The 21,977-nt window shown below is 42.9% G+C and overlaps 1 protein-coding gene across 1 annotated transcript in view; it reads left to right on the top strand.

Moving 5' to 3' along the window:
* The window catches only part of PSMD1 (proteasome 26S subunit, non-ATPase 1), a 67,997-nt gene extending 46,808 nt beyond the window's left edge, over nt 1–21,189 (top strand). The window contains exons 18-25 of the mRNA XM_082055413.1: nt 1,716–1,832; nt 7,273–7,375; nt 12,262–12,431; nt 14,117–14,209; nt 15,765–15,857; nt 18,056–18,202; nt 20,026–20,180; nt 20,973–21,189. Coding sequence (XP_081911539.1) covers nt 1,716–1,832; nt 7,273–7,375; nt 12,262–12,431; nt 14,117–14,209; nt 15,765–15,857; nt 18,056–18,202; nt 20,026–20,172 — 870 coding nt within the window. The 3' untranslated portion in view covers nt 20,173–20,180; nt 20,973–21,189. The remainder of the gene's footprint in view (nt 1–1,715; nt 1,833–7,272; nt 7,376–12,261; nt 12,432–14,116; nt 14,210–15,764; nt 15,858–18,055; nt 18,203–20,025; nt 20,181–20,972) is intronic.
* Nucleotides 21,190–21,977: the final 788 nt, after the last annotated feature.

Here is a 21,977-nt window from a genome sequence, read left to right as displayed (position 1 = left end):
TCATAGCAGATGTTCCATAGATGGTGTTGAACGAGTGAGTCACCTTCCGGTGGAGAAGCACGGCCCTCAAGACAGCTCAGTTGGCCAAAGGAGTCTAAGCGAAGGCATGAAGTTATTCTAGAAGTGGTGCTTAGATATAGTGTTTTGTGTAAGATCAACTGCTTTTTAAAAGCCTCACCCTGACAGAAGTAACACCCTGAGGTGTCTGTGCTGCGAGACTCATGCACTCAGTTGCATTTGCTCATGTCCTTGGTTTAAGTGTGGACAAGCAAGAGCTCAGTACAAGAGATTGCTGAGTGATTCTGTCTGACTTCTGGAATCAGGAGATTACGTAATAGATGAAAAGCTCTTTGAGTGTCTTGGAGTGGATGGCTGTTACCTCTCCTGTTCCTAGGAGTATCTAGCAGCTTGCTTCACGTGCTGTTCCAGAGTGCTTTTAGCCCCTGTGTTGCTACTGGCCAAATTTATCTGTGCAGCCCATGGCTGTACAAACTGCTGTCTGAGGTTTATTCCACTTAGATCTGAAGAGCGAGGCGGCTGCAGGTGAGCTCAGCCCACCGACAACTTGCTGCTGTTGAAATGAGTCGTCTTGGTCCTTCCTACCACCTTTTGCTCTGGCTTGTGTCCAGCTCCCTAATGTGCAGATTCAGACGCAAGCTCGCAGAATGCTGACCCAGATAGTGGCAGAAAAAAAGCTGAGTTATTGAGCTAGAAAAGCTCACTGAGAGGTGAGGCAAGGGCTGCAGCCAGCACAGGAAAGTTGAGGAAGGAGAGGGATCTAATTTTAATCGTGTGAGTTTAGATGAGCTCAATTGTCCTGTGTAACGTGCGCTGAGGACTTGCATGGTTAGAAATTAATTGCATCTGTCATAATTCTATGTTTATTTAAGTCATGGCTTGCAAAGTGGCAGAACTGTGAATGGAGATTTAGTCTGAGATACCTGAAAATTGCACATGCTGGTCTCGGGTTCAACTAAGCAGCGTTTATTACAATAGACTCTGTCACAGCTTTTTATAACCAATAACTGCCGCAGTACTTATTGGTAGATCGCAGTGGATCATGTTCCTGTTGCTCTTAGCTGGGAAATTACTGAATTCGAAGAAGCAATAGAGTGTTTCAAAATGTTTTAATAACTTAAATGTACTATATGGGTACTTGGAGGCGGCCTCACTTGGTGTAGGTTTGAAATGAATGCTTTTGTGTCATGCTAAATGTTACAGGTTCTAACAATAAAGTGTAAGGACAAGAATTTGAGACCTGGATTGTTTTACTATCTCACTTTATAACCTCCAACATATTGTTAGATATCTCTGGTTCATTTGTTCCTTAAGCAGAAGATGAAGGTAACACTGTATTTGGTTGGGAAGGATAGCAAAGAAAATGCACAAGTAATTTATGTGTACTATTTAAGACAGGTCAGTAGTTCTGTTGTGCTGAATGCTTCTGTTCCTTACAACAGCTGTTGTTTATCTGTTGCCCTGTTTCTGCAGGTAGATCTTGTTCCACTCATCATTTGGTTTTGGGGGTCGTTTTCTTCCCAGTTGCTGAAAATCCACAGAAAAATATTTCTGCTTCATTTACCAAGAATGGACAAAATATATTAAAAAGTATATCTGAGAGTATCAATCTGATAACCTTGCATTAGAGTACTGAATCCTAGGAAACTAAAAATAATAGTATTAACTTTGTGACTGCTCATTTCTTTTTTTTCTAGGAAGCAATTAATTTGCTTGAGCCAATGACAAACGATCCTGTGAACTATGTACGCCAGGGCGCTCTGATTGCATCTGCCCTGATCATGATCCAGCAGACTGAGATTACCTGCCCAAAGGTAACGTGGCATACCTTGCATAGCGGTGTGGTTGGCGAAAAATGGTCTTGGATGCCAAATGTTTCATGTTTGGCAAGAGAGCGAGGGTGCCTTGGGAAGAGCCAGAGCTGGATGCCCTGCAGAAAGCTCCTCTGTGAATCAGCACTTTGCAATGAGGGAGCAATGGATGCTGATAGAAACACGCCTGGTAGACGGCAGCATTTTAACTCTTCTTGCTCTATCTTAAAAGGTCTAAAAGCATCTTGTAATGACATGGAAGTGACTGTCTTCCACGGACACACACTGATGCCTGTATGCACAGATTTTTGTGAACGCTTATTTAGCAAATAAGTTTTTTATGATAGTAAACTTCATTTAGGATGTGGTTGCAATGCAGGGAAGTCCTGCTATAACTGCATTTCTTTTGTAGCTAGTCTTACACCTTTCAGATGAAACAGTTTCTGCTGTCACAACTGGCTTAGTGGCTTTACAGCAAATACATTTTTTAATGGAGTTTTTCTTTCTGCTCCGAAGGCCAAAAGGATTGCACATGCTGTGTTTAGCTTTTAAAAATAGATTGCACTGTGAATATATGACAGATGATGATATGCAAACATTTGTCCAGGCTAAAAGTCGGCATTAATAGATGCTCTGAGGTTCCACATTTCATCTGCTCTGGTGAGTGCTGAGGCAGAGCTGTAGCTGGTACTTTACTGCTCTGTCACATATGGGTGGCTTTTATTGATGTCATTTTAGAAATTGAACTGTGGTAAAAACAGCCACTTTTTTACTGCATTTGGATGGGAAGAAAGAAAAAAAAACCTCTTTGTCCAGTGGAAAATTTTACTTGGGAAAGTCAGCAAAGGAGATGTACAAATACAGGTGTTTGGGTATTTCCAAGTCACGGAACATGAAGTTTTACTGTCAGAAAGTTTATTCCTTTGCATTCTTAAAAAATAATTTATAATCGTTAGTTTTCACTGAGCAGAATCTGGGAGTGTTGTTTATGTTATGAGAATCGTGGTGCAACTGAATAAGCCATTGAACACTGGAGTTCTCTTGGATCCCTTCATCTTCCAAGATATGGTGGCTCTGTAATGTGAAGCTGAATTATCTTTTTATGGAAAGAAAGTACTTCTTGTTTTTATCGTTTCTTCCTTGGCCAGGTGCTTGGAATGCCAGCCCTCAATACAGGAAATCAGGTTTAATCATTTATCGCTCCTTTAATGTTGGGCAATCCGTATAGCTCTCTTGTGCCTCAGTTTCCCACCTGAAAGAAATAAGGATGGTACTTTTCTTCTATGAAAGGACATTGTGAGAATAAATTAATTTTAATTTGCAAAGCACCATAATCCTTTTGGGATGAGAATGACAGCTCTGAATCAGTCAGACATCAGACTGTTGTGGATTACTTGCTGAGTCCATTGGGTTTTCAACCCTTTTGAGATAAAAGGTGAAATAATCTGTGTGTGCAGACAGGAAAACAGCCAGAAAAAATACAGATCATTTGAGATGTGTAATAAGTCAGGTCTCTTTCCTGAAACAGGCCTGGTAACCTTGATTTCAGAAGTACGTGTAATACCTAGACTTGTTAAATGGGTGATTAAAATACTTGGCCGGGAAATACAGGATGGGATGTATCGTCTGGGGGTCAGGGGCTTATTTAAAAATGGGGAGAGGATCTGAAAAAGCTTTATGGCAAAGGCCTCTTTTGAGCCAAAACTTGTGTAGCGTTACATAATATAGATACAGATGGCAGTTCTTTAGCTGGTCATAGAAACACTGCAGATATTAAACAAACAAAACCCCTCCACAAAACTACAGATTATAAACTAATAATGAATCTCTGCAATAGTCTGCTAGTTTAGGAACTAAATACAGAATATATCAATTCTACTTCTTTTAACTCCCCAAATGTTAGAGCCATCGTAGTTTCTTGCTCAAAAGTAAAAGGAATATTTTGAGGAATATGTTACCAATTAAGTTATTTATTATCCATGGGAAAATTTTTTTGAGCTCTCTGCCAGTCTAAAGAAAAATTGTTTGACTCTGATGTGAAAGGGTAGAGCTCAGAAAAAAGCCATTTTTGGATTACAGTGACATATTTTGATGTGATTCGATTCCTAAACGGCACACTGGTGCCAAAGTGTCTGTCTAACCTGGTGTGTTCGCTGGATAAGCAGCGGGTCAGCGGAGCGGGATGGATTTTATATCCCACAAGCCATATTTGTGGTCTTGATGGGTTTACAGAGACACTACATTTTACATATCGTCATCTCACTGTTGCTAAATATGCTGCTTTGCATGTGAGAGATGGTGATTTCCATAAAGGTTGTGGCATGCAGTCTGACCAGCTTCTTGTTGTTATTTTTCACTTTTGTGTTTTCTGGGTTTTTTGGTTGGCTGGTTTTGGTTTTTATAGACTTTCATGTTTGTGTGCTTTGGCTTAGAAAGACTTTAAATTCTCTGGTGATAATTAGTGATGAAGATGGTAGCAAACTATATTCCTTAAGGAGATAGAGCAGTTGCTGTGCTTTGTCTTATTTCCTGAGAGATTTTACATAAATTCTGTCTTAAGAATTTTCTGTTCCTTCCCTCCCTGCGCTTTAAAATCTGAGACATGGAGGATGGACAGTAATCTGCTCTTCAAACTGTTCTGGTAACGTGCTTGGCTCTAAAGTTTGTTCACGTGAGCACAACAAATAAGTGACCATGGAAATGCTCGTGGAAATGCCTCAGTTTCCCATCGGCTTTTCTGCTCAGGATCTGCTGCAGAACCATTAGCGCTGCTGTTGCCCACTGCCCTCCCTTGGTACTGGTTGGGGTTGTAATTGCAAAGTGCATCAATTTTTCATAGGCTAATAGGTCTGTTTAAAAAGTTTAAACGGGAAACAAGGCTTTTTTTTAAAATAAAAGTATTTACAGTTAATTGCAAAAAGGGAACTTTAGATTTTTCAGGAATAAACTCACTTCAGGGTTTTGAGCGGAGTGTTGCAGGGCTGAAATGCCAGCAATAAACAGAGATTTAACAATCAAACTATTGTGGTCTAAAAGCAACCATTTTTATCAGAGAGAACGCAGATCTATGTATTTGAATCACCTTTGCTCTCTTGTTTCCTTTCTATTCATATTCCTCTTTGTTGTGTTCACTCTGTAGTTAAATAATTTAAACAGTTTAAATTTAAATAAAAAGTTTAGGAATTGTCATTATATGGAAGTTGCTTAAGTGCCAAAGGGAATAGCAAGTCTTGTGTAAAGCTGATTTGACCTCTTTGGAGTTGAAACACAATTCCTCCATGTGCAGCCAGCGTGATTTTTCCTGACCTCTGTTGATACATTTAGGAACCATATTAGTGCAGGATATAGACCAGTAACAAGTTTATTTTGTGAAATGGAATCCTAAATTATAGATGTGATGAGATCATTGTAACAGAAATCAATGGCAACTTCATTATGTATTTGTGACCTGCAGGGCAATTAAGACAGCAATTTTGGAGACAACTCCATGTCTAACATCATGAATTGAATTTACTTTTTCCTGGTTTTGTGTTAGAATAGTCATCGTGGCAAAACGAGAAGATAATCAGCAAGGTCAAGGCTTTTCCTTCATCTTCCTTTGATCATCTTCGCCTGTTATCTTTAGCATACCATGGAAAAAAACAGGACCAGATTGCTTTTTCCTCCTTATTCTAGTAGCATCTTTGCATTCCTTCATGTAGGCCCGTTACTGTCAGATGCTTCTGCAGACTGGATGCTCTTTGAAGAGAGCAAGTGTACGCGGAGTAACTTCAGCTCCTGAAGAAGATCAGTTGCATGAAACAGATTCCTAGATACTCTTATTCTTAAGAACTTGCATTTGCAAAGAGCATCATGCACATCATCTGCCACTGTTGCCTTAGTTAACCGTTTATTAAGTCTTATTCTTAAAAATCTCATGGGCTTCATGATGCACATGAATATTGACTGGTGGAGGGAGAAGTTATAAACAACCTGATAAATGACAAATGACGGTCCCTCGGGTTTGTGGTAGGAAATGGTGCTGTATCATTGTTGTATCTTCAAGCCTGTGTTGCTTCCTCAGGGTTTCCGAGATTGCGCGTTCGGCTTCATTTGGAATCGGCGGCATGCACTAATTATCAGAATGCTGTGTGTGTATTGTTGGTAAAGTTGACATGAGTCACTGCTGATGCTTTAGCGTTCCTCCTGGAAGTCACCCTGATGAATTTCTTGATAGCATTTCCAAACGCTATAAAATTTTTATGGTGCTTGAAGGTTTCAAGGGAGCAACAGAGCCTGTGGGTTTCATAGCATATTAACTAAGCCTATTCAGTAGTTTGGGATCTGCTCACTGCTGTGGTTTGCAGGAAAAATAGTAGCAGATTAAAGGGCTCTGCTAGACAAACTCCAGCAGATTTTGTTTCAACAGTTTAAGAAATTAAGCTGTCTGTTGATATTTTGCTCCGTTCTGTAGGAGGCGAAGGCTCCAACAGCAAAGGCAGAACTGAGTTTTTGTCTGTACCGCTCTTGCTTTCTCCAAAGAGATGGAGCAGCCGCTCCATGCGAGGACGATGCCTCCCGAACCGCTGCAGCTGCCCGAGCAGCAGGGAAGGTTTTACAGCTGGGACCCGGTCCCATCAAAAATCCATTCTTGTGAAGCATTCGCTTTACAGGAGCAGCCTGAAAAAGCTATGAAAATTACTTGAGCTCTATTGTTGCTCCACTGTATCTATTAAAAGACATCTAAGGCTTTATCACTGATTAATAATGTATATTGCTGAATGTGATACTGTTCTGTCTCTTCAACAGTGAACCAGTGAAAGATGAAGCTGTTTGAAGCAATGACAATAATATAAGCAAAAGTTTAGCTATTTCCCTTACTAATACACGCTTAAGATATTGTGGTGAGCATGCCATGGCATAAACTGTTACTTTATTAAATATTTACGTGAATGATTTTCACTTAAGAGGTAGGAGCGCAATAGCAAAATGTGCTGATGACGCACCAGAGGGGCATTATCAATAGAGCAGAAATATCGTACGGGGAAAACAGAATAGGTTTTCAGCAGTAGGAATTGGAGGGAATTTAATAAGGTGCAGTGTCACACACCTAAGAACATACAGTAACTCTTGCTACAAACTCATCAGTCTTTTGTTCCAGTGACGCTCCAGAGGTTCTCAGGCTATTCCTGTAAGGCCTGCAAAATGTGGTTCAGAAATACATGTCCATCGTGTCTGTTTTAAAATCACTACATGGGTATCTTCAAGTGGGGAAAAACTCTGTAATTCATTATTTGTGGGATGACTTGTAACACCAGTGACTAAAGCTGATGAAAAGACAAATGTCCTAGGATGCAGAAATCTAGAATGCTTCCATGAAAGGCAGAATATTTGACTCATGCAGTCAGTTTTATAATCTCTCTTTTTTTCTTTTTATTTATTTTTTATTTGTTTTTTTACCCAGGTCAGCCAGTTCAGACAGCTCTATTCCAAAGTGATCAATGATAAGCATGATGATGTTATGGCGAAGTTTGGAGCAATCCTGGCACAAGGCATTTTGGATGCAGGTAATTCCCCAAACATCTAAAGCAGTCAAAATTTCTTAGACTTGTTTGGCTACAACAGCTGTAATAGCAAATCTCATCTGGGAGATGAGGTGCTGGCTTTGTGCCTGTCATATAATGGCAGGAAGAAATCTCAAATTTCAAGTAATTTTAGCTAATTAAAGAAATCCTATTTTGTAGTTTCAGCTTGTATGAGTGTGCTTCTGTTAGAAGAGACTCAACCCAGCCATGGGGGCAGAATTCTTGTCCAGAGGTCCAGATGAATCTGATCTTTTTGCTCTGTTTTGTCACCCTGAATGTTGATTTATAGCATAATAGGTTATTTCTTTATTTCTCAAAGTCAGTGCCTGCTCCAGAAATTTGGAAACCTTCTGGAATCCAGTCCTTGTATTTTGTGTTTTCGGTTAAAACTTGACATAACCAGTTCAATTAAATATATTATTAATAACTAGGTTTTGCCTCTTTCCTGATTATTAAGAGGGAAGCATAGTGAACTACATCAGTGTTACTTCAGGAAGAGCCAGTTAGTTTCACAAGCTACTTACCTTTTCCAGCTGAGGAGACATCATTTCATGATCATTAATGACTAAATGTTGAGCCAAGGATTCTCGAAAGGCATGAGCCTTTCACAAGGGCCGAATTGCAGGGCCTATTAAGGAAGGTTTCTGTAAGCAAAGAGGACGGACAGTGTTTTGTTTTGAATTTTTCCTCCTGCTGGAGTTCAGGCTTGTGCAGTGCTGTGTGTCACTCGCACCCACCTCCCAAGTTTCCAGTCTCTCCCATCTGGTCTCTCATTCTGTGGCCTTTTATCGCCGTGCACCCTGTTCCTCCCTGTGGCAGTAGAAACAACCCGGTTTAAGGTTAGCCCTGAAGTCACATATGCAAAGAAGTCTCATACATTTGTCTCTGTGGCATGGCTTAAGCACAGCAGCGTGCGCTGTGGTTACACGGTGTCTGTGTGAAATTATTACTACACCTTCCAGTCGTGCGGTGGGGGGAGAAAAACTTGGGTCTGCCCGCACCAACCTGCGTGGAATTGTCCTTCAAATGCTCTTCTTGGTGGGCGTGTGGCAGTCAGGCTGCCCCGTGCAGCTCAGGAGGAAGCAACAGGAACCACCTCCTCTATCTTTCTTGCCTCCCCTTCTGGAGCTCAGGCTGAGCGATATTCTTGGCACAATGCTGCCCCAATAACTTTGATCGTTTCCATACTCGTACTGTGCTGCTGGGAAGCCAGAGACCAGCTGGCTCAGAGATTTCTCTCCCTGCTTCAAATTCCTGCCTTTAAGACTAAATCATAAAAACCTTATTTGCTTCCCGTGTCACTCATGTATTGTATAATGACTTGGAAACCAGAAGCACCCACTTTTATGAAACTACATGTGAATTTGTGCCAACTTTAACCTCTTTATTTCTTGCCGAACAGCTGGGGGAAGGCTGTGAACTACCCTTTCTTAACCTATTGCCACTTTCATTAGAGCCTCTTAAAATAATACATTCTTTTTATCTCTCCCATACAACTACAAGGGCTTATCTGAAACAATGAGCTATAGAATTTAATTATCACTACCAGGAAGAAAAGGTTCTTTATGTCATCTGCCACAGTTGGGACAATTGAGTTCGGGTTGGTTTTTGTTGTTGTTGGGGGTGGGGCAGAGAAAAGTGTAATTCTCTTCCAATGACAGGATTTGATTAAAAGGACAAGATTTCCAGCATGCAACTGGGAGGGGATGCACTGGAGGTGGGTGTTCGCTCTGACAATGAAGCGGTCATTATTAGACTGGTGGTGTCATGGAAGGAGCAGGGGGCTTCAGGAGCACCGAAGTGGAAATGAAGAATTTGGTCATTTCCTAATTATTAGGCCCCAGCAGCTACATTTTTATTTCTTTAATAAAATAAGAAAAATGTAGACACTCAAAATTTAGCTTAGGTATTTTTTTTCAAAAAAAAACTCTGAACTTTTATAATATTCTCCTCCACGTACAAACATGCTCTCTTATTGCCGGCTGATGACTGCCTTTCTATTATTTGCAAAATCAATCTACTTTATTTGCTGGAGTATGGATTTGTAAGTGTGAGCTACAAAAGGGATATACTGATCAAATTAGATGTCGGTGTTTTACCTGCTTGGAAACTGTTTTGCCCTCTAGACTCTAGGTATCTTCTCTGGTTCTTAATGCTACATTTCTCAGTCGGTGAGAAAAAAGGAGGAGCCGCAGTTACTACACAAATATCTGTATAGTACATCTGGAAAGTCCTCTTCTCAATATTTAGGAAAGGTTTGGGGGGTCAGCAGTGCAGGGGGTCGGGGACAGGGGGTAGCAGAATGAAGCCAGGGAAGCTGTTGACAGCCTGGTGTGAACGTGCTGGATTCTCCACAGTTTGGAGACATTTGTGAAGAAGAGGGATGGAAAAGTGTCATCCAAATTAAAACAGAAAGAGTTACCATCTCCTTGTTACTGTCTCTCCAAATATGTATCTCACACATTGTGTTACATTTTGCATGTTAAAGGCTTAAGTAAAGTATAAACTTAAATGCCTAAGTCTGATCTCCCCTGTGTTGAATTTGGTGCCCGTGTTTTCCACCTTCCTCTTGCCTGTCCCTGCTCATGGGCTCTTCATGTGAACCTGGGTCTAACTCTGGTAGTTAGCACGGCATTATGGCTTTTTTTCCTAATGTTCTTGTCCATTAGAGAAGAGCTACCTTGTAGTTCATTGCCCACTTTATTTGAGTTGTTGGCACATGCTGAAAGACACTCTGCTGGCATTTTGATGGCTCATGCCATTGACTTTTCTGTGCTGCTGCTAACAGTTCAGGTTGTCTTCGTTCACTGCATAGATCAAGTGAATTATAAGTCTTTGCTGATAGCGAAAGAAACAGTATGATATTGTTTGAAAATGTGGTGCTGCCTGAGCCAGGGTTGGAAACTAATTTCCAAGATCCATGAGGCATCTTTACCTAATGGTTATTGTCCTGGTGTGTTGTCCTTGGCTACACTGCCACAGTATTACCAAGTGCCACCATGACTATGTAAAGAGCGAGTTCATCCAAGTATATAAGTCATCAGCATCTGCTTGCTGCAGTCTCCTCTTGTTAACTGACATTAAACTTGGGCCAGCAAATCCTCGTAGCTTTCAGAACAGCCACCTGAATTCCATCAAGCCTTGCCAGAGTAGCGGTGTGAATTTTGGGAGACAGACCCTGTAGTACTGCCCAAGGAGCCCTGAAAATTTTTCTCTTGTGTTTTTGGGTTATTTTTTTTTCCAGGCATCATGTCACAACTTTCATGCATCCAGCCAAAGATCCAGGATGTGTTCCCTTCTGGATTGTCGGGGCTGCTGCTTAATCATGAAGATAAATCACAGTTGTGCAATATTGTGTCTTCCCACCTTTCCTGCTCCCTGCAGAGGGTGGGCTCTGTGTGGGTGTGAAGCAGCAGACAGGAGTAGCATGACAGTGTCTTTGGAATATGAAATCTGTTAGTCATCCAGGAAATTCCAGAGATTGGATAATAAATTTCTAAAGGTTAAAATAAATTCTGAAAATTAAAGTCCAGAAGTTTGATAAAGTCTAGCTAAGCCGCTTGTGCAACATTGAGTGGGCTGCTTGATCCAGAATATCTGCATATTCCTGACCTGACCCTTATACAGTGATACAGTGAAGAAAAGTTCAAAGTAAGGATGGAGGAGAAGATCAGAAGTGTGAGTGCCATGTTTGACATGTTTAAGGGTAGCAGAAGACCTCAGGTAGTCCCTCCTTAATGCTGTGGCAAAGTCAAGTGCAAGGGTAGGAGATTGGTATTGGAGAAAATGAGAAGCAGAGCAGACCTAGCAGTAGTAAAAGATGAGACTGTATCATTGCCTTTCTTCAAAGAGGTGGCTGGAAGGAGTTCTCTAGTCAAACAGCAGGAGATCTATTTGTACCACAAAAGGAGAAGCAAGGAGATTGTATGTATGCAGAGTATCCTACAGGAGAGCATCAAAATCCTCCATCTTCCACTGCTTCTCCTGGGACTAACACTGACAGATCCCTAAGATGAGATTGTTGCTGCTTTCAGGACTTCGTTAGTTTTGGCAGCAAAAATTAATTTTGCTTGTCTTCAGAACTCAGCTCACTGTTGCCCAGCCCTGTTGAGGTGGCTGTTCGTGCCAGAAGAATGTTGTGACAGACGAATGCTACTCCAGCTTGGGATTTTCAGCTATAAAGTGTCCTGAGTTTGCAACGAGTGGGTGTTTGTATTTTAACAAAGTTAACCTTCCTGCACCTGGTCTTGTCAGCGGTAATGGACTTGTCTGGTGCCCTCTTCAACTCGGTTCGCTGTGTTCATCAGAAGACTGGAGATCCGATTAACGCTTTCTCACTCTGTCTGCAAGCCCAATCTTTCAGTTTGGTTTCTAGCTGGACGTTTCTGCACTACATCAATGTATGGAGTTGTTTTGGTCTCTGCTTTGCAAGTATGAAGCTAAGACTTGGTTGTCTGGCAGAGATGTAATTTTGCTGCAAAGACTGCAGGAGTTTGTCTCTTTGCTTAGACTGATAGCCTCTAGAAGCAACTTCTGAAGTTGCTGCTGTTTACATTTTTTTCTACTGAGATGGTGTAGGATAAAAACCTAGGCATATTTTTTCTGAATAACTGACAGTTCAGGGAGGCAGCCTCAAAAAGAAATGTTTCTGTACACCCTGCTATAAATGCTCTGTTTTCCTTGTGAGCCTTGTCTTGTGGATGCTGTGTTTTAAAACTGCTTATGGCAAAGGTTTCCTTTTTTCTCTGCTCTCCCTGCCTTCTGCATTGTGCTTTCGTTTAACCTGTATCCTGACAAAATCAGCACTCAGGTGTCTTTGTGGAGTACGCAGGAATGCATTGAGTGATTTCATTTATGACTCTTTACAGGTGGCCATAACGTAACTATCTCACTGCAGTCGAGGACAGGACATACTCACATGCCTTCCGTGGTGGGCGTTCTGGTCTTCACCCAGTTCTGGTTCTGGTTCCCCCTGTCACACTTCTTGTCGCTGGCTTTCACCCCAACCTGTGTCATTGGTCTCAACAAGGATCTGAAGGTACGTCATGAGCAGAGAGGAGAGGAGGCACTGATGGCTGCTTGGAAGACTCCAGTGGTCTGGGAGGGTGTGCATGGATTTGTTGGTTGTCTTTGCGTGTCTGCAGCTTGTTTGTGCCAGAAAAGGCTCTAACTGGAAGAAGTCTGACAAGCAGGCTTAAATTGGAGAGCTGTTGGTGGGAATAAGGACAAGAAAATGTAGAAAGCAGGCTTTGACCTGACTTTGTGAGCTTCAAAGTAGCTTACAAAGAATGGAACTCTAGTCAGTCTATGTGGGCAGAAACCAGCCTGTTTTCTTTCCAGAAGATCAAGATTTTTGTTTTTTAAACTGTCACCTTCCCAAATATATTATATTATATTTTCCCCGAGGATATTTAGCAGTGGGAAAGCAGGATTTGTTTGGATTCTGTGGGGAGTAAAATTAAACCAAGCAGTCACGGGTACTGCACTTTTCATATCCCTCTGTCTGCCAGCTGATCGGTTGTGGTGTGGTCCCTGCAAGCTGTGTACTGTGCTGGGGCTCCTGTGCTGGAGAACTGAGCTGGTAACTTCCACAAAAAGGCTCTGAATGTGGCAGCCCAGGGGCATGTACCCCCCTCCTGTCAGTGTTACAGGCTTATTCTGTGATGCGCAGAGCTCGCATCGAGCTGGGCTGCTCTGAGTCCTCCACTGGACTGAGCCAGCTTGCTGGATTGCAGCTTCTGGACCCAGAACCTTATGGCTCTATGTTGCTCTTCTCCACCTGTCTCAGGCTGAGCATTGAGTTGATTTACACACAGCTCAAAATTCTCGCTCTGAAGAGAGGGGTTTGCATGAAAATGCCTTTTTTTTTCCCCTCACTGTCCTGAATACATCACAGAGGCTGCATTGCTGGTTTTCTCTGTGCTCACCAATGGGGACAGGCTCAGAACCTTTTTGGCTCTTTGGCTGAACTGCCATTTTGACTCCCTCTCCCCATCCCTTAGTTTCCAGGGAGCCCAAAAGCCTGTAGGTGAGGTTATGCTGTATAACTTGCCTTGCATACTAAATGTATGTATGTAAAGGTACGTAACAGCTGCACCACACCCACCTTGCATCCTCAGAGCTTCTTTTATTGCTCCGCGATGTGTCAGAAAGGAAGAGAGCTGAGATACTGCAGAAATTAATTCAGTTTGAGAATATGGATTTGGTGGCCAAAGATGCTTTCTGCCCTTGCTTAATTAGCAGAGTACAAGAATGCGTGAAATTGGTAAGCCACCCGCAAAATGTGCTGTCCTTTTGCAAGCAGTGGGTGTCAGGCAGTGCTTGGTTTGCCATAGCGTGCACTGGCAGAGCAGATCTTCACTTAAATCTTAAACCAATTTTGTGTTAATACGAGCAGGCGCAGCAACGACATCAAAACCACAAAAGCTTCGAAACAATGAAAACAGAGCATGGTGTGAATAGCGTGGAGTGCATGGAGAAGGCTGGGAGAGCTTGCCAGAGTCAAATTATAGAATAATTAAATAACATTGTTCTAGCTGAACTGTTGCCACTGATAACAGTTTCTCAGCTTCCGGAGGGAGAGAAGGGGAAGCTTGTGTTCTTTAGAGGATCTGTGTTTGCCTCTGCTGGAAGGAAAATGAAGCTAAAGTAATTACTCTGCTGTGGATTTTTTTCCCCCTGTTTTTCTTTTCTCTAACCATTTTTTTTAACTGTTTATTGTAGATGCCAAAAGTCCAGTACAAGTCCAACTGTAAGCCGTCCACATTTGCCTACCCCCCACCTCTTGAGGTACCAAAGGAAAAGGAGAAAGAAAAGGTATTTAGGCGAGCTTTCTGTGTTCTAAAGACTAATCTCTTCTCCCTCCTAGTATAAACATTGACTTTGGTGGCACTAACAGGGAATCTAAAGAGCAAACGAAAAATTGGCAGGCACTATTGTCTCTGAAAGAGAATTCTAGCAATTTTTTCCTGCTGTGCCTGGGTCTGTTGCTGATCGTGGCATAAAACTGCTGTGCTACTGAGTCGCTAGAACCTCCCGTGTCTCCAGCGGTCAAGCAGAAGCATTGAGTAATAAAACTGTTTTCCATGCTCTACTGATTTGTATGTGTGTATCATCCTTGTGCAGCATCTAGCACAAAGGGCTCCTTGTTCATGACTTGGGCTTCAAAATGCTGCTGCAGTACAAGCGTTGAGCACATTAGGTGTGGCACTTCTCCAATAGTCCCATAGGGAATGTCGGAAGTGTACCTGGGCCCATGTGCTAGAATAACATCTGTCAGGCCTGTGGATTGCAAAAGGGCAAGTGTGGAACTGAGAATATCTGGGTATTGAAGAGATGAGACCTATGGGATGACAAGTGGGACAATAGTGGAAGAAATTTGTCTCCTGGCATAAGATGGTAAAAGCTGTTGATCAGACCAGAGCAGCAGGCGGAGCAGCCCTTGGGGAGCGACTGCAGCAGTGGAGACCTCAGATATGTCATGCTGATAAATGGCATTGTATGAAAAATGTAAAACATTTTACCAGAACTGAATGCTGCACAGGACAGATTTCTGAACCACCAAGAACCCAGAAATGAACTCTGATGAAAGGCAAAGCTCACTGCTTATAGCTGCTTTCTTGCCTTTGGAATAGGATGAGAATTAGACAAATTTTTCCTCCTTTCAACTTCCCAGGTCAAAATTAAAATGTGCCATGAGCCCACATGTAACCTAGAAAACTTCGGCAGCGATGTGACAAATGTGGTTGCTCCCTCTGAGTGATTTACTGCCTTAGAGAGCCAGTTCCTGTGGACAGAGGTGCTTGCTGGAAGGAAGATGTGCTGGATTTTTGCGTTTGAGTGCTGCCTCTGGGTATTTCTGGTTCAGGAGTGCCAAAGCCTCCCGAGGGCTGCTCCATGGGCCATTTTGTAAATGCACTTCTTCAGATCAGTGAGAAACACAGCTGTCTGATTCACACACTGGGACAGCTTTAGGTCATTCTGAAGAGTATCTATATACGTGTTTCTTTACCTTGGAGACTCTGAGAATAAAGTTTCCATTTGTTGCTTTGTTCAAAATAAACGAACTTCTCATATAGAGACCCAGACAGCAATGATTAATCTCTAAGTTAAGAATTTTGCTCTCCTCCTGCATACGTGGCTGCACCCAGTCTGCATTCATGGCACTTTTTTGTCCCATCTGTGCTGTTTGTTTGCTTTGGTGGTTCTGTAGTTGTCTCTTAAGCAGAGCAGTGGGTATGAAGTGGAATTGATCTTATTGACACCTGCAGTGCACCTAACCCTGATTTCCCATTGTCCCCCACCTGGGGAGCTGAGACGCCGCGCCCGGCGCTGCAGTCACACTGAACGTCTCCTCTGTTGACATACCCAGGTTTCCACTGCTGTGCTGTCCATCACCGCAAAAGCCAAGAAGAAGGAAAAGGAGAAGGAGAAAGAAAAGAAAGAAGAGGAGAAGATGGAAGTGGTGGGTGCAAACATTGAAACTTAAATGTCTTCATCCCCCCCCTTATAAATGTGGAAGGTTTGTCTGGAAAGCTGGCACCCTCTTAGTGCTGTCCCCCCGTATTAGTTCTGTGCAAAGTGTTAATAGATGTTTCAGTGTATGGGTCAGCATCTTTATTCTGTGGTGTGTGCATTTTTAAAAGCCAAGTATTATTTGTGAATCCTTTATTTCTGAGAAATAAATCTTCTTCAATATTGTTAAGTAACTGAGTTCCTGAAAGGCAAAAGCTTGTTTTGACAGATCTATGTGCCTTTAACTGCCCGCAACCTTTTGTGAATTATTTTGCTGCCTTCTGGTTTTAGACCAAGGGAATTTTATTTCTTATCCATGTACTTTTCTTATTAACATGGAAAAAGTCTTAATAATTTCATGTCCTTGGTACCTCTGACCTTTTAAAAAGGACTCAGTGTCGTAGTAGTTGCTTGGTGGTGTCTAATTCAGTTGGGAGCACTGAAGAGTTTAAACTTTCTGGTTTTGCACATGCTTAACCCCCTGTTCTGAAACATTCACCTTTTTGGCAGCAATCTCTTATGTGCTTTGCCCATCTATCAAAATGCCAAACATTTACCCACACCCACCTTAGAAGCAGCTGATCTGAGCACTGGATCCGTCTGCTGTGCAGTGGTTAGGGTGATTGCTTTGGTCCTCTGATGATTTCTTTCTGCTTAGAGAAACTGGCACTTGTCATCCTCAGGTGTGAATAGTGTGTCATCGTGGGGCAAGCTGAGGGATAGAGAAATGGCTGGATAATGAATTCTTTGTGGTTGCTGTAATTTGGAAAATATATGGCAGCTAAAATTCTCACTGTGCCCTGACAAAGGACTCTTCCTTTTGTGCTCTGCTAACAGATGCAAATATGCTAAGAGCAGTTGTGAGCTGAAAGTGTGTTATGCTGACAGGCTCAGTAGAAACCTTTCTGATTCCACTTTAACATCCATATGAGAAAAGAAACCTGGTCAGGGAATTTTTGTTCTCTTTAATTTTAAAAAGAAACACGCAAATGCTATGTGAAAGAGCATGGAGTAGGATCAAAGGTGTATGTGTAAAATGACCTTCCTAGACCTACATGCAACCACACTGTAGGCACTGACCTTTATACAGTTGGCCCAGAAGAGGAATCATCTTATGCATTCAAGGTAGAATATCTGATTTTTGTCTTTTTGCTCCTTTATCAATGTTTCCTTGTCATCAAACATTGCCTTTTCTTTGAATTATTCTTACAGCATTATATACCAAGCAAAATGTGCTGAGCAGATGCATGTTTCTTCTAAAATTGCTACAACCTACATTCAAGTACAGGTGTTAGGAGGAAGCAATATATTAGACGGGATTCATGTGTCGTGTCTGTGTATGCTCCAGATGTCTGAAAAGTTTTCGTGGTTGAATTGAACAGAAAAATGAGGGTAGTGAAAAGGAGCTTGCTGCCACCTGCTGTGTTTGAGTCGAGTGTTTTGCCATTGTCCTAATATTTTTAGAGGTATAATTGCTTTCCTGTTTTTCTTTTATGCCTGTTGCAAGACTAGTAATCCATAGCTTCCAAGGGATGTGCACAGCACCAAGCAGCCACCGTGCCAGAGAAGTCCTGTCTGCTGTCACAGAACATGCCGTGCATTTAGTGATGTCCCTGGTCATTTCCTATCGGTTCCATCTTTTCTACAGTCTCTTGTTTGCAGTTCAGACGTTCCCAAGCAAGAGGCAAGCTTTTGCTTCCAGCTGCTGAGTCATCGGTAAAGGGAGGTTTAGCTGCAATTCCCTGGGGAGTCACTGAGACAGAGTCATTTCAGTTGAGCTGCTGACCCTGACGACTGTAGAGCCATAAAAATATGAGGGCGGCTTTTGGCAATTTTCATGTGCTTAGTAATGATATTAAAGGATCTTCAGCTGTGAACCAAAAGTGGTGAGTTTACAGAGAAACTATTAGAAAGGGAAGCCAGAGGTAAACTGTTTTGCTGCCACCTCTTGTTGAACGTTTCTTCAGCTGCAGCTGAGAGCGAGGTGTTGCTGTGGTGAGAGCACTTGGATCCACGCTGGCACTGCCTGTGCAGCCGAGAGACACCCGCCAGCTTGTTCCCCAGCAGATTTTACCTTATCCTCCGGAACTGTGAAAATGTTAGAGGCTACTGTTAAAATCAGTTTGATCTTCTCCTCCCCTTCCACAGGATGAGGCTGAAAAGAAGGATGAAAAAGAAAAGAAAAAGGAACCTGAACCCAACTTCCAGCTTCTGGACAACCCAGCCAGAGTCATGCCCGCTCAGCTCAAAGTTCTCACTATGACAGAGAGCTGCCGATACCAGCCTTTCAAACCAGTAAGTGTCACCTTCCTAGTCCGTGCGCCTGGCAGTGTCCCCAGTGCTGGGCTTGTGCGTGAGGCCCAGAAGTTCAGTGTTTACATCAGAACACCACTCACAGCTGGGGCAGCACTGCCGTGTGTTTGAAAGGTTTGCAACTTCACTGTTGTCATATTTGCTTTTTGATGTCCCTCTTTCCAAGTGATCACGTGCAGCTCTAGTTGGGGGAAAGCCAGAGCTTCTGCGAACCTTTTCGCTGTGCTTACGCAGCTTTATTTTTCTTTCTTCTTCTACGTATGCCAGACACTGTAACCTGGAAATCAATTGGACGTACTCTGTGTATTAATGACATTGCTGGGGACATGAAGGCTGAGCTGTGATCTCTACAGTGGATTGAGAAGTTGTTCAGGCTCATTACCAAAGCAATGAAATACTTTAAGACTTGCGCTTTACTATTCTAGAGTGGCATTTATACCTGAATGGACTATTTTTTTTCATTAAACAAATTTCTTAGTCAGTTACATCAGACCTTAGAAAATTGCCTTCATCTCCTGTTAACATAAAGAGATGATATAACTCTCAGATGGAGGATTAAAAAGACCTTTTAGCATTAGCCCAAGGGGTTAACTTTTCTCTAAGATGCTCAAATTTATTGCAAAGCTAATAAGCTTGCTCCTGACCTCTAAATCTCCTGAGTAAAATTCTTCTGGCCTTTATTTTTGTTCAAGAAATAGCACCCTTGACTTCCCCCTTTTGCAGGATTATGCATGGGAAAATGGTATTCAGAAGTAGTAATATTTTTTCCAGGAAAACAGTCATGTTTTTAATAAATTGATTTCCTGGAATTCTATCAGCACATTGGAATTCTCTGTGCTTCATCCCCTTTTGAAACAACTTCTTCAGCAAAGCTGTGGAAGGATTTTTTCAGTTTCTACCCTTCAAAAAGCAGAGGTGACCCAACTGGTATTTGAATGGGGAAGATCTGCTATGTGGTCCAGTAAGTGTCCACTTGTGCAGCTGAAATGTGGCCATAAGTAGCTGTTTGCTTCGGTTTTCAAAGGAGCCAAGTCCTAAGGCAGTTCACTGCCTTAACCCCAATGAATAGGTTTTGAAGAGAACAGAACAGTGCAGGTTTTTTGCTGGGATTTAGGGTGTGTAACCAAGGAGGCTTTTGAAATGGAGCTGTTGTGGAGCTTTGCTCTGCTTTGGGGGACGCCAGAGTAAAAGGCTTCTTTGAAATGCTGTTTATAGCCTGGAATCCAGCTGCGGTCAAAGCTCTGATCCCAGCCAGGCGTGACACAGCGCTGCCTCTTTGCACCTCGTGTTTCAGTCCTGGAGACGCACCGATTTGCTTTAGCCTGCCAGGATGTTTGGTTGTGATCTTTGTAATTAATCCTCCTTTGTTTTACAAGGTTCTGCTGATAGGATTCCTCGGTTGGTGGAAGCTGGTGATCTGATTAGTCTCTGTTTCAGATACCCTCCTGGGAGGTGGCTACACAGAGAAGCTGCACTAAGCTTTGTTACCCTTTGAGCCTTATAAAACAATTAAGGTTCAATTAGTTTTCATGTGAAAAGCCCCAGACTGGGGTAATGCTGTGAATCCAGATGCCATTTTCTATCGAACTGAGACTTAGACAGTGGGAATACAACAGGTAGCCTGGCCAGGCTCTGTCTATTCCACACGATCGGGCAGGGATCCGGGTGGGTGTCAGACACTTTGCTCTCTGAAACTCACTCCCGCTGCGGTGTCTCGTGTGCTCTAAGATAAACAGTGCAGCCACAAACACTGCACCACGAGGCAGAGGTGAGCAGTTGTAATGCTCACTGCACTTGTCTTGCAGCTTTCCATCGGAGGCATCATCATTCTGAAGGACACCAGTGAGGACACGGAGGAGCTGGTTGAACCTGTGGCAGCTCACGGTCCAAAGATCGAGGAAGAGGAGCAGGAACCTGAACCACCAGAGCCCTTTGAGTACATTGATGATTAAGACCTGAGGTACAGTATAGTGTGCGGAGTCACCTTCATTAATCCCAGTGTAGAAGCCTCTTTGGATCAACTGAAGCAGTTACCAGCACCCACCACTCTTGTTTTAGCTCTTTAATGGCTTTTGCACCAGATTCAGAAACATGCTCCGTCCCAAGTTGAAGAGTTTGGCAGTAATAAAAGAGAAATCCACTGTGCTGGATCAGGTCTGACCCATTCGTACTGGATATGGTCTCTAATCTCGTAAACTTCATTATTCTTGAGTAGAGCCTCGCTGGGCAGAGTTAGAGCAGTGCATGGGGTCACAGGCAGCTGCTGAGCTGGGAATAATCACCTCATGAAATATGGTCCCAGAGGACAAGTGGTTCATTTAACAAAGTTTTCAGCTACTTGACCTCAGTGTGGCGGGGTTGGTCTCTGTCTTCCCAGCAGTGCTTAGCAGAATTTAAAGACACTCCAGCTGTGGGCTCTGTGGTGCTCTCTGAGCTCAGCCTAAGGATACTTACAGATCTGTTCCAGGCAGTTCTCAGGTTCCTTGGTTAAAATGCCTGAATTGATGTGCAAGTTTCTCTCTGAGAGGCAAAAACCCAGTTGCTTTATTTCCAAATATGGGCTGGCATGTCCCAGTGCTCCCAAGAGCAGAGATTATGCACTTGAATTGGTGGATGGGCAGGAAAACAAACTCCTTGCTAAAAACTGTAAATGTTGCGTCAGTGGCACGCTCGGGTGAGTGCGTGGGGCCAACCACAAGATACCTCAGTTAAATACATTTGCTTTTCTGGTTTCTCCTTCCCCTTCCTCCAGGATCACGTCCTCTAAAGAAGACACTATGCTTGATGTTGGAAAGACAGACATGGAGACCTTCCTGTCAAGATCTGCCGTTCAGTGCATGCAGCCTCAATCTGTGCTGAGCTAAAGCCGATAGTCCGCGTTTTATGGCTGAAGAACAGATATATGCTATTTAGTGTACTCTTTCACAAAACCTTTTCAAATAAATATATTAAAAACTCTTGACAGAAAATGTTCTGGTTTAGAAAACAAAAAGGAAGCCTAACAACCTTTTCCACTCACCCCAAATGTTAAAAACTAGACCCAAGTCGTGCATCTTCCTCCAGCATAGCGTGGCTGACTCTGCTCCTCTGTAGAGTGGCTGGGATCTGTGCACTTCTCTGCTTTCTCTAGAGCTCTTTTGGGCTGAGCAAGGTCACCAGCTCCAGTCTGGCCCAGCCGTAGCTCTGGTGCTGCAGAGAGGGCAGGTCTGTACCTGCCAGCAGCTGCCCGGCTGAGCTCTGCTTCCAAATTATTGTACCTCTGTGATACTGACTTTGCACTGATCTTCCCCCTTGCTCATCCTGGTATTCGTGTGACAGAGTGGAGCTCAGAGAAGGGCTCTGGGTGTTAGTGATGGGGAAATGGGGCAAGTTTCTCTTTGTTTCACAGAATCCCTTTTCATTTTTGTGTGCTTTCACCAAATATGAGGATAATAACTGATGTGAGGAGGCAGCCAGAAAACACATTACAGGCCTAGATGGGGTGAATCCAGACATGCAAGCTGTGCATCATTAGCCAAGGGGGGATTTACAGTCAGGGGGATGGAATGAGTTGCAGTCAGAAGGAAAGAATGCGGCTCAACCGTTCACTGTGGGCCCAGCCAGCACTTCACCTGTTGGGCTCTAACGCTTCCCGGTGATCACTGCTCAGCTGTGAGCCAAATACTGGATGAAGCTCTAGTGTTTGAAACAGCACTTAAACGGAATCAGTTTTTTATTGTATGCATGTTGGGAACGATTTGCTCCATGTTAACATGAG

This window comes from Streptopelia decaocto (genome assembly GCF_964273445.1).
Source record: "Streptopelia decaocto genome assembly, chromosome: 6".
Classification (NCBI taxonomy): Eukaryota; Metazoa; Chordata; class Aves; order Columbiformes; family Columbidae; genus Streptopelia; species Streptopelia decaocto.
Note: the sequence above shows the minus strand (reverse complement) of the source record. Positions and strands in the feature narration are given on the sequence as shown.